The 17,204-nt window shown below is 40.5% G+C and overlaps 1 protein-coding gene across 4 annotated transcripts in view; it reads left to right on the top strand.

Annotated features, from left to right (window-relative positions):
- Positions 1-17,204, top strand: part of LOC147009083 (uncharacterized) — a 124,476-nt gene that overhangs the window by 45,797 nt on the left and 61,475 nt on the right. The window contains exon 7 of one of the 4 annotated variants that reach the window (XM_085862668.1): positions 2-6,486. The exons of the other annotated variants lie outside the window; for them this stretch is intronic. Within the exon in view, the coding sequence (XP_085718794.1) occupies positions 2-4,101 (4,100 nt within the window). The 3' untranslated portion in view covers positions 4,102-6,486. Of the gene's footprint in view, position 1; positions 6,487-17,204 lie in introns of those variants that run through there. 4 annotated transcript variants of the gene reach the window in all.

The following is a 17,204-nucleotide window of genomic DNA, read 5'->3' on the forward strand; positions in this document are numbered from 1 at the left end:
GAGAAACATTTGAAGTCGGTTTCTTGTTCCAAGTGTTCGCAGTTGTTCCACACAGACGTTTCTATAATCAAGGATATGACACAGACGTTGTGTCAGGATAATGATAAGTTTGACAGTGTGTCCAACTATTGTAAAAGTTGTACGAACACACCGAATCAGAACCAAAGGAGTAAGCGGCCACACAAGTGTTCTGTGTGTAATGAAGCATTTACATCCTTAACATCTTTGCAAACACATCAAATAGGTCACACAGGGGAGAAGTCTCATAAGTGTCCAGTGTGCAGTAAAGCATTTTATCGCTTATCTTCATGGAAAGATCATCATAAAGTGCACGTGGCGGGGAAACCTGACGAGCGTGATGTTCGTAGGAAGGCTTTTGCAAAAGGAATACCATTACGTCACAAAGGTATACGCGATGGAGAGAAACCCAACACGTGCTCTGTGTGCAGCAAGGTTTTTCCTTCTCCAACAGAATTGAAAATACATCGAAGAATACATACCGGAGAGAAGCCTTTCAAATGCTCTGTGTGCAACAAGGCCTTTGCTTTTTCATCAGGATTAAAAATACATCAAAGAATACATACTGGAGAGAAGTCTCATAAGTGTTGTGTGTGCAACAAAGCCTTCGCTTTTTCATTAGGATTGAAAATACATCAAAGAATACACACCGGAGAGAAGGCCTACAAGTGTTCTGTGTGCGGCAAGACCTTCGCTTTTTCATCAGGATTGAAAATACATCAACGAATCCACACTGGAGAGAAGCCCTACAATTGTTCTGTTTGTCACAATGCCTTCACTTACAGGACAACGTTAAAAAGCCATCAAAGAATCCACACAGGAGAGCAGCCCCACACGTGTTCTGTGTGCAACAAGGCCTTTTCTCTTTCATCAGCATTGAAAATACATCAAAGAAAACACACCGGAGAGAAGCCCTTTAATTGCTCTGTGTGTCACAAGTCCTTCGATTTCAGAACTACGTTAAAAAGCCATCAAATAATACACACAGGAGCGAAGCCCCACAAGTGTGTGGTTTGCAGCAAGGTGTTTGCAAGTTTATCGTACTTGCATCAACATCAAAGGATACACACGGGAGAGAAGCCCCACAAGTGTTCTGTGTGCAACAAGGCGTTTGCTATTTTATCCGTTTTAAAAATGCATCAAAGAAAACATACCGGAGAGAAGCCCTTCAATTGCTCTGTTTGTCACAAGGCATTTGCTCAAAGAAAAACGTTAAAGACTCATCAAAGCATACACACAGGAGAGCATTCCTACAAGTGTTCCATCTGCCAAAAAGTCTTTGCTCGATTGACAAACCTACATGGACATCAGAGAATGCATACGGGAGAGAAGCCGTTTCAGTGTTCTTTGTGTCTGAAGGCCTTTACCCAATCAACTCATTTAAAGAAACATCAAAGAACACATACTGGAGAGAAACCCCACAAGTGTTCTGTGTGCAGCAAGGCCTTCGAATTTGTATCAGAATTGACAATACATCAAAGAATGCACACTGGAGAAAAGCCATACAAGTGTTCTACCTGTAATAAGGTGTTTGCTCGTTCATCAATTTTAAATCATCATCAAAAAATACATACCGGAGAGAAGCCCTACAAGTGCTCCATGTGCAACAAGGCCTTCACTTTTTCATCAGGATTGAAAACACATCAAAGAATACATACCGGAGAGAAGCCTTACAAGTGTTCCATGTGCAACAAGGCCTTCACTTTTTCATCAGGATTGAAAACACATCAAACCAACCACACCGAAGAGAAGCCACACAAGTGTTCTTTGTGCAAAAAGGCCTTTTTACAATTGTCAGATTTAAAAAGCCATCAATTAATACACAGGACATACACAGGAGAGAAGCCTTTAAATTGTTCTGTGTGTCACAAGGTCTTCACATACAGGAAAATGTTAACACATCATCAAAGAATACATACAGGAGAGAAACCCTTCAAGTGTTCTGTGTGTCACAAGGCCTTCGCTTATAGAACAACGTTAACACGTCATCATCGAATACATACCGGAGAGCAGCCCTTCAAATGTTCTGTGTGTCCCAAGGCCTTTGCTCGCAGAGCAGGGTTAAAAAGTCATCAAAGAATGCATACCGGAGAGAAGCCCTTTGATTGCTCTGTGTGTCACAGGGCATTCGCTTGCAAAAAAACTTTAAAAAGTCATCAAAGAATACATACAGGAGAGAAACCCTACACGTGTTCTGTGTGTCACAAGGCCTTCGCTCGCAGAACAACGGTAAAAAGCCATCAACACATGCACACAGGGGAGAAGCCCTACAAGTGTACTGTTTGCAACAAAGGATTTGCTTTTTCATCAGGATTGAAAATACATGAAAGAAGACATACCGGGGAGAAGCCCTTCAATTGCTTTGTGTGTCATAAGGCCTTCGCTTGCAGAAAATCATTGAAATGCCATGAAATAATCCACACAGGAGAGAAGGCCCACAAGTGTTCTGTGTGCAACAAGGCCTTCGCCTTTTCATCAAAATTGAAAATACATCAAATAATCCACACAGTAGAGAAGTCTTACAAGCCGAACAAGTCTTACAAGTGTTCCCTGTGCAACAAGGCCTTTGCTTTTTCATCAGGATTGAAAAGGCATCAAATAATACACACTGGAGAGAACTCTTACAAGTGTTCCGTGTGCAACGAGGTCTTCGCTTTTTCATCAGGATTGAAAATACATCAAAGAATACACACCGGAGAGAAGCCCTTCAGTTGCTCTGTGTGTCACAAGGCCTTCACTCAAAGAAACTTATTAAGAAGCCATCAAATAATACATACAGGAGAGAAGCCTTACAAGTGTTCTGTGTGCAACAAGGCCTTTGCTCACAGAACAACATTAACAACCCATCAAAGAATTCACACCGGAGAGCAGCCCTACAAGTGTTCTGGGTGCAACAAGGTATTTGCTCACAGAACAACATTAAAAAGCCATCAACGAATTCACACAGGAGAGCAACCTCACACGTGTTCTGTGTGCAACAAGGCCTTCTCTCATTCAACAGGATTGAAAATGCATCAAAGAATACACACCGGAGAGAAGGCCTACAATTGTTCTGTGTGCGGCAAGACCTTTGCTTTTTCATCAGGTTTGAAAATACATCAACGAATCCACACTGGAGAGAAGCCCTTCAATTGTTCTGTTTGCCACAATGCCTTCACTTACAGGACAACATTAAAAAGCCATCAAAGAATCCACACAGGAGAGCAGCCCCACACTTGTTCTGTGTGCAACAAGGCCTTCTCTCTTTCATCAGGATTGAAAATACATCAAAGAAAACACACCGGAGAGAAGCCCTTTAATTGCTCTGTGTGTCAAAAGGCTTTCACTCACAGAAAAACGTTAAAAAGCCATGAAATAATACACACAGGAGAGTATCCTCATAAGTGTTCCATGTGTAACAAGGCCTTTGCTCATTTGCCAAACCTGCTTGGGCATCAGAGAATGCATACGGGAGAGAAGCCATTTCAGTGTTCTTTGTGTCCTAAGGCATTTACCCAATCAACGCATTTATATCAACATCAGAGAATACATATTGGAGAGAAAGCTCACACGTGTTCTGTGTGCAGCAAGGCATTCAATTATCTATCAGAATTGAAAATACATCAAAGAATACACACTGGAGAAAAGCCCTTCAATTGTTCTGGATGTGACAAGGCCTTCATTTGCAGAAAAGCGTTAACACGCCATCAACTAATACATACAGGAGAGAAGCCCTACAAATGTTCTGTGTGCAACAAGGCCTTCTGTGTTCCATCAGGATTGAAAATACATCAACGAATACATACCGGAGAGAAGCCTTTCATTTGCTCTGTGTGTCACAAGGCCTTCATTTCCACAACAACGTTAAAACGCCATCAACGAATACACACTGGAGAAAAGCCATTTGAGTGTTCTGTCTGTAACAAGGCGTTTGCTCGTTCATCACATTTAAATCAGCATCAAAAAGTGCACACACGAGAGAAACCACACAAGTGCTCTGTGTGTAACGAGGCATTTGCAAGTTTGTCAAACCTACATGTACATCAGATATATCATACTGGAGGGAAAGACAAACCCATCCACTCAACAAATATAGCCCAATAACATGCTGACCAACAACATACAAACTTTTAACCGGTATAATCACAGATATAATTTTTCGACCACCTCATTCACGAGGAGCTTTAGAAGCAGAAGAGAAAGGATGTAAGAGAGGAAGCTATGGAACAATAGACCATTTATTGTTAAATCAAACCACACTTAAAAACTGTAAGCTCCGACAAACCAACTTATCCACAGCCTGGATAGATACAAAAAAAGCCTTTGACAGTGTTCCAAATTTATGGATTATAAAATGCATGCAAGTATACAAAATTGACCCCAGATAGTCACAATGATTGACAAAACAATGATGCTGTGGAATACAACTATGATACTTCCGTATTTTGAAAGAAAGAATGGATTCCCAGGAGTGAAAATATGAAGTATCTTACAAGGTGACAGCCTTCCTGCCTCCTGTTTTGTTCAGCTCTGGACCCACTGAGTACCCTCATCAATGAACAAGGACAGGGATACAATATTATATGCAACAGAAAAATATCCAAGGAAACAAGAAATGTCACATGCCGACTGTGTGTGGACGATTTAAAACTCTTTGCCCGAAATGATAATTAGCAGATCAACTTACTAAAACGAGTAAAGCAGGACTTAGAGGACATTCAAGTGGAGTTTGGTCTTGACAAATGTGCCAAATTCACATTTGTACAATGAAAAACAAAATGAACAGACATCTCAATCACTCAAGGTACAACAATACAGGAAGTACAAAATGAAGCATCCTACAAATACCTAGGAATAGAAGAAGGCCCCTAGGTACAACACAAAACAATGTGTAAAATAATCAGCAAGGAGTACCTACGCAGACTAAGACTAATTCTGGTCATCCCTCTCTCATCAAGAAACAAAACAAAAGCTATAAAACAACTTGCAGTGCCGGTATTCCAATCTAACCGTGCAATTATAAACTGGCCACAATTGGAGATCAACAATGTAGACACCAAAACAAGGAATCTTCTAACTATTCACAAGAAGTTCCACAAAAGCCCAATGCATACCGAATTCACACGGTGGTTTGATGGAGCTTGGAGACCAATCAAGTGCACAGACCAAGCTTGGAGACTAAGCAAGGAGAAGATGGAGACCAAGTGCATAGAACATCGTGCGTCAGACTCGCAGAGGATGTGAAAAGCTCACCAGACTATCAGACGAAATTTGTACACGAGCAAGAAAACGACAACCCAGAAAAGGGATTCTTATTCCATTCAACAACTAACTTCCTAAAGCAGGTGCAAAAGATGGATACTACACAGGAAAACAAAACAGAAACAAACACAGCCCCAATGATTGCGAAGAAAACAAGAAAAAGAACAATCAGATTCCAAACCCTCGCCAAGGCTCGTTTCGTGTAGTGTAGTTTTGTGTGGTGTTTGTGTACTGTTGTGTTACAAAATTAACTAGAACTGCCACTTTATAACTGCTGGCAGTGATGACCGGGTACCCGTACACGACGCCTTCGATACGACGTGAGACTTGTACGGCGGTCGCAAAGTTTCGCGACGATAGGATGAGCGGTTCCGGAGTAAACGATATTTAATGTTGTTCTTGAATCCGACGTGGCTGCCAAACCGTGTGACCTATCGATTAGAAATTAACAAACTTATATTCACCACTCGGGTGTGATACGTACGTGAAGTTTCCCCTCGATCTGACCGGCCGTTCTGGAGAAGAAGATGTTTGAGGGTTTTAGGGTAAATTCGACGTGGCCGCCAAACCGTGTGACCTATCGATTAGAAATTAACAAACTTATATTCACCACTCGGGTGTGATACGTACGTGAAGTTTCCCCTCGATCTGACCGGCCGTTCTGGAGAAGAAGATGTTTGAGGGTTTTAGGGTAAATTCGACGTGGCCGCCAAACCGTGTGACCTATCGATTAGAAATTAACAAACTTGTGAAAGGATGTCTTGGGGAAAGTGTGCGTGAATTTTTGCCTCGATCTGTCCGGCTGTTCTGGAGAAGAAGAATAAAAAAATTTATAAATTTTCAATCCAAGAGGGCTGACGAACCATGTGACATGACATCACAAATTTATAATTCTGCTTCAAACCGTGTGTTGGAACAGGTCTGTCAAGTTTAGTGTTAATCGGAAAAGGTGTGTTTTTCTATCCAAGATGGCCACCACACAATGTGACGACGTCATAATTTTTAGCATGTCTTATTTTAGCACTTCATTATTTACTCTTCTTCATTTTTTACTCTTATTCATCATTTTTAACTCTTCTTCTTCATTTTTTTTTACTCTTCTTCGTCATTTTTTTTTACTCTTCTTCTTCATTGTTTTACTCTTCTTCTTCATTTTTTACTCTTCTTCATTTTTTACTCTTCTTCATTTTTTACTCTTCTTCTTCATTATTTTTAACTCTTCTTCATTATTTTCTCTTCAATTTTTACTCTTCTTCATTTTTTCTATTCTTCATTTTTACTCTTCTTCATATTTTACTCTTCTTCTCCTTCTTCATTTTTTTACTCTTCTTCTTCGTTATTTTTACTCTTCTTTAATTTTTACTCTTCTTCTTCATTATTTACTCTTCTTCTTCTTCTTCTTCTTCTTCTTCTTCTTCATTTTTTACTCTTCTTCTTCATTTTTTACTCTTCTTCTTCATTTTCACTCTTCTTCTTCATTCAACTACTCCTCTTCTTTTTTCTCTTCTTCATTTTTTCTCTTCTTCATTTTTTTACTCTTCTTCTTCTTCATTATTAACTCTTCTTCTTCTTCTTCTTCTTCTTCTTCATTATTTACTCTTCTTCTTCATTATTTTTTACTCTTATTCTTCATTATTTTTTACTCGTCTTCTTCATTATTTTTTACTCTTCTTCTTCATTATTTTTTACTCTTCTTCTTCATTATTTTTACTCGTCTTCTTCATTATTTTTTACTCTTCTTCTTCATTATTTTTTTACTCTTCTTCTTCATTATTTTTTACTCTTATTCATTTTTTACTCTTCTTCATTTTTTACTCTTCTTCTTCATTTATTACTCTTCTTCTCCATTTTATTACTATTCTTCTTCTTTTTATTACTATTCTTCTTCTTTTTATTACTATTCTTCTTCTTTTTATTACTCTTCTTCTTCTTTTTATTACTCTTCTTCTTCTTTTTATAACTCTTCTTCTTCATTTTATGACTCCTCTTCTTCTTTTTATTTCTGTTCTTCATTTTATGGCTCTTCTTCTTCATTTTATTACTCTTCTTCCTCATTTTATTACTCTTCTTCTTCATTTTATTACTCTTCTTCTTCATTTTATTACTCTTCTTCATTATTTACTCTTCTTCTCAATTAAAATTAAGAGAGCTTGGCGTTGTTGTTGTTGTTGTTGTTGTTGTTGTTCTGCTTCTTCTTCTTCTTCTTCTTCTTCTTCTGGTGAAGACAGATCCTTTAGGACTCCACTATTTCATATACAGGATCCGTATCTCCTTAAATACTAAACACTTGTACACATTCTCGCATTGAGGGTGCCTTTTGAGAGCGTCTATCATGAACTTTTAAATATATTCGGACATTTGCTTTAAAGTTTAGAAAAGTTAACGTTAATATTTCAAGATTATTTCATTTAATGCATTGTAATTGCGTAAATACACTATTTTCTTGTCATGAACGACGCTCGTCCATGACTGGTCTCGCTATTGGCTCCGTCAAGGCATGTGATGAAATATCGGAAGTTTTTTTTTTTTCTTCTTCTTCTTCTTCTTAAGTTCTTGTTGTTCTTCTTCTGGTGAAGACAAAACCTTTAGGATGCGGCTCTTGGACACATTTGTCCTTGTTAACATATGTGCAGGCATGGGGCTAGATTATAGTAGCCAAGTCTTACTTCGATAGGTTATGTGGTTCCAGAGAAAACATTATTTAATATAATTCTTGAGTCCAACATGGCTGCCAAACCATGTGACCTATCAATTAGAAATTAACAAACTTGTGAAAGGATGTCTTGCGGAAAGTTTGTGTGATTTTTTGCCTCAATCTGTCTAGCTGTTCTGGAAAAGAAGATTTTTAAAATTTATTAATTTTCAATCCAAGATGGCAGATGAACCATGTGATCTATGACATCATAAATTTAAATTCTGCTTCCAATCGTGTAGTGGAACACGTTTGTGAAGTTTCGTCTTTATCGGACAAAGTGCGTTATTCTATCCAAGACGGCCACCAAACCATGTGACATGTGACGTCATAATTTTTAACGTGCATGCAGGCATGGGGGTAGATTATATTGGCCAAGTTTCGCTTCGATAGGTTATGTGGTTCCAGAGAAAACATTATTTAATATAATTCTTGAGTCCAACATGGCTGCCAAACCATGTGACCTATCAATTAGAAATTAACAAACTTGTGAAAGGATGTCTTGCGGAAAGTTTGTGTGATTTTTTGCCTCAATCTGTCTAGCTGTTCTGGAAAAGAAGATTTTTAAAATTTATTAATTTTCAATCCAAGATGGCAGATGAACCATGTGATCTATGACATCATAAATTTAAATTCTGCTTCCAATCGTGTAGTGGAACACGTTTGTGAAGTTTCGTCTTTATCGGACAAAGTGCGTTATTCTATCCAAGACGGCCACCAAACCATGTGACATGTGACGTCATAATTTTTAACGTGCATGCAGGCATGGGGGTAGATTATATTGGCCAAGTTTCGCTTCGATAGGTTATGTGGTTCCAGAGAAAACATTATTTAATATAATTCTTGAATCCAACATGGCCGCCAAACCATGTGACCTATCAATTAGAAATTAACAAAGTTATATTCACCACTCATGTGCACTACCCAGACCTTGACGTCCAGAGAAAACATTATTTAATATTTTTCTTAAATCCAACATGGCCACCAAACCATGTGACTTGTGACGTAATAATTTTACCATGTATGCAGAATTGATGGAAGATGGCATTTGCAAATTTTCGCTTCGATAGGTTAAGCGGTTCCAGAGAAAGCATTATTTAATATTTTCCTTAAATCCAAAATGGCTGCCAAACAATGTGACCTATCAATTAGAAATTAACAAAGTTATATTCACTACTCGTGTGCACTACCCAGACCTTGGCCCTTGATACAACATGAGATACATGAGATGACAAAAAAAATTTAGATTCTGCTTTCAACTGTGTCGTGGAACATGTCTGTGAAGTTTAGTGTTAATCGGAAAAGGTTCGTTTTTCTATCCAAGATGGCTGCCCAACTATGTGACTTGTGACGTCATAATTTCTACCATGTATGCAGACATCATGGGGGATGACAGTTGCAAATTTTCGCTTCGATAGGTTAAGCCGTTCCAGAGAAAACATTATTTAATATTTTTCTTAAATCCAACATGGCCGCCAAACCATGGGACTTGTGACGTAATAATTTTTTACCATGTATGCAGAATTGATGGAAGATGGCATTTGCAAATTTTCGCTTCGATAGGTTAAGCGGTTCCAGAGAAAACATTATTTAATATTTTCTTAAATCCAACATGGCTGCCAAACGATGTGACCTATCAATTAAAAATTAACAAGCTTGTATTCCCTACTCATGTGCAATACGTTTGTGAAGTTTCCCCTTGATCAGATCAGCCGTTCTGGAGAAGATGTTTGAAGGTTTTGGGGTAAATTCAAGATGGCCGCCAAACCATGTGACCGTTCAAGAAGAACTGAACAAACTTGAGAAAGCATGACATGGGGAATATATGTGTAAAGTTTCGTCTCAATCTGTCTTGCCGTTCTGGAGAAGAAGATTTTTAAAATTTATTAATTTTCAATCCAAGATGGCTGCTGAACCATGTGACGTATAACATCATACATTTATATTCAGCTTCCCATCGGGGACCCGAACAAGTGTGTGAAGTTTCGTATAAATCGGAAAAGGTCAGTTTTTCTATCCAAGATGGCCACCAAACCATGTGACTTGTGACGTCATAATTTTTACTATGAATGCAGACATCATGGAGGATGATAGTTGCAAATTTTCGCTTCGATAGGTTATGTGATTCCAGAGAAAACATTATTTAATATTTTTCATGAATCCAACATGGCTCTCAAACCATGTGACCTATCAATTAGAAATTAACAAACTTATATTCCCTAGTCGTGGCCAATAGGTTTGTGAAGTTTCCCCTTGATCTGACAAGCCGTTCTGGAGAAGATGTTTGAAGATTTTGGGTAAATTAAAGATGGCCACCAAACCGTATGACCGATCAATAAGAAATTAACAAACTTGATAAAGGACCTCATGGGGAATGTGTGTGTAAAGTTTCGCCTCAATCTATATAGCCGTTCTGGAGAAGAAGATTTAAAAAAAAAATTCCAAAAACAAGATAGCTGCCGAACCAAGTGACCTATGACGTCATAATATATTTTTTCTACGGTCAATTGTTGTGCAGATGAGGCTCAAGAAATTTCAGATTTTTCCTATGCAGCGTTGTACCTAACGAATTTTGACCGGCACACCTCTTGACCGTTGACCTCACGAAAAATCACCCATGTTCCCCTTGAGGAGCTTATTCAAATGTATGAAGCGAAAATATTTTTACCCGAGAAAGTTTCAGAGATACAGAGGTCCAAAGTTTTTCGGTTTTTTTCAAGATGGTGCCCATACCATGTGACCTATGACGTCACAATTACCAATTAAGTTTGCTATCAAAAAAGATACATACTATGGTGAAAATTTCGTGTCGATCGGACTTACCGTTCCTGAGAAAATGATTTTTAAAGCGAAAGAACCCGCAAAATTGCCAGCGGAAAAATATAAATAATAAAAAAATAAGGAAATAAACAGAAGAAAAACAATAGGGTTCCCTGTCAGAATGACAGGGTACCCTAATAACAGACATAAGTAGAACTGCCACTTTGTAACTACTGGCAGTGATGACCGGTTACCAAGACGTCCTGTCTTGATGCAACCCTGCTCTGATTACTCATTGTGTGCGGACAAACAGACAAATGCAATACCATCTCCTCTGGTGAGGGTAAAAAAATTAAACTATAAAAGTAAGTGTTTGCAGATATACTCTGATAGATGGGAGAACGAAAAAAGAGCTGCAGGATATACAAAAAGAGCTTGATAGGATCGGGATTGACAAGAAAGGCTCATTGAAATGGATAAGAAGACGTCAAATTAGTTGGGATGGAGAACGAGTCATCATCAAAGCCCAAGACCACGGACACACTGCACTCACGCCTTTAAGAAAATGGTGGGATTGAGTCAATCGGACAAATGCAGGTTTTCTGGGGTAGAAACAGAAAGTCCCAGTCACCTCCTTTCGGGGTGTAAAAAAAAAAAAAAAACCTCATGTCGGAACAGCTGTACACAGAAAGACATGACAGTGTCTGCAGAATAATCCACTGGCACATCTGTAAACATTTCAACATCCCGGTCCGAGAACAATTAGGATACATAAACCATATCCGATCCTCAAAAATGAACAAGTAATGCTCAATTGTGACAAGACGATCCCGTCAAGTGTGGATATTGCAAACAAAGCATTGTGCCCAGACATGGTGCTCAAACACAAAAAGGAAAAGTTGTTGATTGAGGTTTCGGTTCTTAATGACTTCAGACCAAATGTCACAGAAATCAGGAAAATGACCAAATTCCAGGATCCAAAAAATGAGGTCAAGAGGACTTGTAAATTGAAGAACGCTGAAATTGTACCAGTGATAGTTGGAGCTGCAGGAATGATAACGAAAACCCTTACTGAGTACTTAAAAATCATTCTGGGGACAAGTGGAGGCTGTGAGAGGTTCAATGAAGATTTTGAAAAGAGCCCTTGGAGCGAAGATATCGGAACGAAGTTTCACAATTTGGTTCATTAATCATGATCCTTTACCAAAAAGGTTGAAGTTTTGAGTTCTGGGAGAACTTCCTCCCACTAAAATTCAGCAGTGGCAGAAATTCTTGCGAAACCCCTTGAATAAATCCAGCTGAATTAAATTCATCGTTGACGAATGGAAGAAGCCAGAAAACAAAGGTCGAATAGGAAATAAGATTCTTTACATAACATGTCAGGAATTCCGCTTCAAATTCATGAAAGACAACTGCTAATAAATCAGTGAGCTGAGGTCCTCTCAGGAGGAAGTGGACACCCGAGTCCTGATCCATGCTGATAGTGCAGAAAAGGAAGTCTAAAAGCAGTAGTCATCACGGCTGAGGACACGGACATTCTGGTGTTTCTCTCTGCTTTAGTCATGCTATTCCATGTTTGTTGTACCAGAGGGTTGGTACACAAACTCGGCGAAAATACATTGACATAAACAAGGTGACAAACAACCTTTGCAAGGAGATGTGTACAGCCCTCGGTCTTCATGCATTCACGAGATGCACTCGATCAATGCCTTTGTTGGCAAAGGGAAGTTAGTGGCACTGAAAATGGCAAAGAAAGAGGCAGCATACCAAGAGTGTTTTAACGAGCTCTGGCAGGCATATGAAGTTTCTGCAGAACTCTTGTGCAAACTCAGAACCTTCACATGCCATCTATACGTCTCCAAGGGGATGCTGTTGGATGTCAATCAATCTCGCTTTCAACTGTTCCCTGCAAAGAGGGCGACGTGAACCCAGCACAGCTGCCGCCATGCAGGGATTGTCTGTTTCAACATGCCCAACGGGAAAACTATCAAGCTGGGGTATGGCGACGCTCACTTGAATGTCAACCTGAAGTCCCTCGATCTACGGATTGTCGTTGGACCACAGGCGATAACGGGAACCTTGAGATTCTGTGGATGACTGGTCCACCAGTGCCACCAGCAGTCTTGGAGCAGTCAGCAGTCTTGGAACTGTTGCTGCATTCATTCCTGTGATGCCAAAGACTGTTCTTGCATTGCAAATGGCCTCAGATACACTCAGATGTGCAGATTACAAAACTGTTCAAACCAGGTCATGGATTCAAAGATGATGACACACACATCCCGATTAACTTTTTGATGAGTATGACGAAAGTGATGATGACACCAGTGCCGATATAGTGGTTTATTTCAGGTAAAGCTGAGGAGTACCTCAGACAATTTACCAGGCATACATTTTGACATGTGTAAACTGACTGTGCATAACATGGCATCCTCATGCAGTAACTACATTGCAAAAAGTACAAGTTCCAATTTTTCATCAAATGCACTCACCTGTTTTGCAGAATTTTTGAAATAGCTTTTTTTAAAATCGAGTTTTCCCCCAAAATGGACTTGTGCCGAACAGAACTTGTTTCAAAGTAATTGATATCTTTTTTTTGGAGAATTTGGTGTCCAATTATATAGCACAGAAAATGTTTGATAATTTGAGGCTGTCTTGACTGACAACCTGCAATGTAAGTGTTTTATATGTGTAATCTAAATTCTATAAGTTCCGTATTAATAAATGAGGTATTTATTGTCCCAGATCCTGTAGAAACATTGGTACAAATACATTTAATTCATTTACAATAATATACTGTATGTACCATTATCAATCATATGCCATCACCATTTTTGTACGACCGTTGATATTTTGAATTTTAGAAAATGGCTTTCAATAAACCCCTGTTTTACCTCAAAATGGCCTTTTCACATCAAATCCAAGTGTTCGAATGATTGGGATGTATTTCTGTGATTGGTGTCTTATTAACTCCCATACCTAGTCATTCAACAATTCGATTTTTTGTGTTATTTCATATTGTTTTTAAAATGCAGTTTTTCACCCCAAATGGCCATTTCCTTGGCAACCAGCGGTCAAAATGCATGTAATTCCCTCAGAAAAATTGCAGATAGTTAATTAAAACCATATAGCACCCTCAAATGCATTTTATTTGTAAAATCCAAGTTTTTATCCCCCACCGCGTGGCGGAAGGGGGATATTGTTGTCACCCAGGTCGTCCGACTGTCCGTCCGTCCGTCCATCTGGGCGTCAACATTTATAGCTGTGAGTGCGATAACTCATAAACTGTTCACCATATCGATTTGAAATTTGGGTCACATATGTACCACCTGAAAAGGAAGAATCCTATTGATTTTGGGCGTGGCCGGATCCAAGATGGCCGACTGGGGTGGCCATCTTGAAAAAAATGTTTTTTTTGTAATAAATGGAAAACCACTTATCTGATTTCAATTATTTTTCAATGGCGGGGGATTCCCCATCTCTGATGGTATATTTTTAAATTGGAATTCAAAAAACTTGTTTTTACCAAAACTTATAAAGCTGCCATTGTGTAATGGTCATCACATCAAAATATGTTCCCTCTCCATCGACCTTTCCAAAAATCCCACTGAGGTTTTGCCACCCATGGCGGTATCGACATCTGCTCTGGTACATGGACTAAATAGGAATCAACAAGGAAGGCTCATTGGAATGGCTAAGAAGAGGTTGAATTAATTGGAATGAAGAACGAGTCATAATACATGCCCAAGACCAAGGACACTACACTAATGCCTTCAAGAAAATGGTGGGATTGAGTCACTCAGACAAATGCAGGATTGTGGGGTTGAAACATAGTACCAGTCACATCTTTTCGCGGTGTAAAAAATGCATGCCAGAAAAGCTGTACACAGAAATACATGACAGCATCTGCAGATTAATTCACTGACACATCTGTAAACATTTCAACATCCCGGTCCCACAACAATCATGGAAGCACACAAGATCTGATCCATGAAAATGAATAAGTAATGCTCACTTGTGGCACGATGATCCCATCATGTGTGGACATAGCCAACAAAGCATTGCATCCAGACATGGTGCTCAAACACAAAAGGGGAAAAACAGCATTGTTGATTCAGGTTTCAGTTCCTAATGACTTTGGATTAAATGGATTTAAATTTTGGTTCCCAATGAAAAATGAGGTCAAGAGGATGTGGAAATTAAAGAAAGCTGAAATTGTACCAATGATAGTTGGAGCTACAGGAATGATGAAGAAAACTCTTACTGAGCACTTAAAAATCATTCCTGGAATTATCACTACAAACGAGCTGCAAGTGGAGGTTGTCAGAGGTTCAGTGAAGATTCAGTAAAGAGCCCTTGGAATGAGGCTATGAGAGTGGAACTTCAACAATTTGATTCATGAATCACGATCCTTTACCAAAAAAATAGGTGTAGATTTGAGTTCTGGAAGATATCCCTCCCACCCCCTGAAATCTGCAAATGGAGATGACAACCAACGAGAGAAGCCATGTAAGTGTTCTTTGTGTCCTGAGTCCTTCACTCAATCGGCATAATTAAACAAACATTGAAGAATACAGACTTCAGGAATGTTCCACAAGCATTATATCTGAAAGAAGGTGTTTCCTCGTTCAGAACATTTAAATACACATCAAAGAATACACACAAGGGGGTTTGGTTGGGGGCGACGGCAAACTGTGGAAGCAAATCGATCATGAACAATGAGAAGCTATTTCACCCCTATAGCTGCCACCTGTATCCCTCTCTCTCCCACCCCTATCCCTCTCTCCCACCCTTATCCCTCACCCTCTCCCTCTACTATCCCTCTCTCTCCCTCCCTGAGTCCTCTCTCTTCCACCCCTACCCCCTCCTATCCCCATCTCACCCCTATCCCTCTCAATCCCAGCCCCATCCCTCTCCTTCTCTCCCACCCCCATCCCTCTCTCTCCCACCCCATCCCTCTCTCTCCCACCACATCCCTCTCTCTCCCACCCTTGTCCCTCTCTCTCCGACTCCTCTCCCGCCTACCCCATCTCTCTCTCACCCCTATTCCCCTCCGATCCCCCTCTCTCCCACCGCTATTGCCTCTGTCCCACCCCTATCCCTCTCTCTCACACCCCTCTCTCTTCCACCCCTATCCCTCTCTCCCCACCGCTATCCCCTTTCCTATCCTCCTATCTCCCACCCCTATCCCTCTCTCTCCCACCACTACCACCCTCTCTCTGCCAATCCTATCCCTCTCTCTCCCACCCCTATCCCTCTCTCTTATGCCCCTATCCTCTTTCCGATCCTCCTCTCTCCCACCCCTATCCCCCTCTCTCTCTTATATCCCTCTCTCCCACCCCTATCCGTCTTTCTGCCACCCCAATCTCTCTCTCCCACCCCAATCTCTCTCTCCCACCCCAATCTCTCTCTCTCTCCCACCCCAATCTCTCTCTCCCACCCCATCTCTCTCTCTCCCACCCCATCTCTCTCTCTCTCCCACCCCAATCTCTCTCTCTCTCCCAACCCATCTCTCTCTCCCACCCCAATCTCTCTCTCTCCCACCCCATCTCTCTCTCTCTTCCACCCCTACCCCCTCCTATCCCCATCTCACCCCATCCCTCTCACTCCCACCCCCATCTCTCTCCTCTCCCAACCCCCATTCCTCTCTCTCCCACCCTTGTCCCTCTCTCTCCGACTCCACTCCCTCGTACCCCACCTCTCTCAACCCTATTCCTCCCCGCCCCCCCTCTCTCCCACCGCTCTTGCCTCTGTCCCACCCCTCTCCCTCTCTCTCTCCCGCCGCTATCCCCTTTCCTATTCTCCTCTCTCCCACCCCTATCCCTCTCTCCTATCCTCCTCTCTCCCACCCCTATCCCTCTCTTTCCCACCACGACCACCCTCTCTCTGCCACTCCTATCCCTCTCTCTCCCACCCCTATTCCTCTCTCTTCCACCGCTATCCCCGTTCCGATCCTCCTCTCTCCCATTCCTATCCCCCTCTCTCTCTCCTACCCCTCTCTCCCACCCCTATCCATCTCTCTCCCACCTCTATCCATCTCTCTCCCACCCCAATCTCTCTCTCCCACCCCAATCTTTCTCTCCCACCCCATCTCTCTCTCCCACGCCAATCTCTCTCTCCCACCCCATATATATATATATATATATATATATATATATATATATATATATATATATATATATATATATATATATATATATATATATATATATATATATATATATATATATATATCTCTCTCTCTCTCTCTCTCTCTCTCTCTCTCTCTCTCTCTCTCTCTCTCTCTCTCTCTCTCTCTCACTATCTCACTATCTCACTATCTCACTATCTCACTATCTCACTATCTCACTATCTCACTATCTCACTATCTCACTATCTCACTATCTCTCACTATCTCTCACTATCTCTCACTATCTCTCACTATCTCTCACTATCTCTCACTATCTCTCACTATCTCTCACTATCTCTCACTATCTCTCACTATCTCTCACTATCT

Source organism: Eptatretus burgeri, chromosome 17 (assembly GCF_056783735.1).
Source record: "Eptatretus burgeri isolate ZD-2024b chromosome 17, Ebu_testis_v1, whole genome shotgun sequence".
In the NCBI taxonomy this organism is placed as follows: Eukaryota; Metazoa; Chordata; class Myxini; order Myxiniformes; family Myxinidae; genus Eptatretus; species Eptatretus burgeri.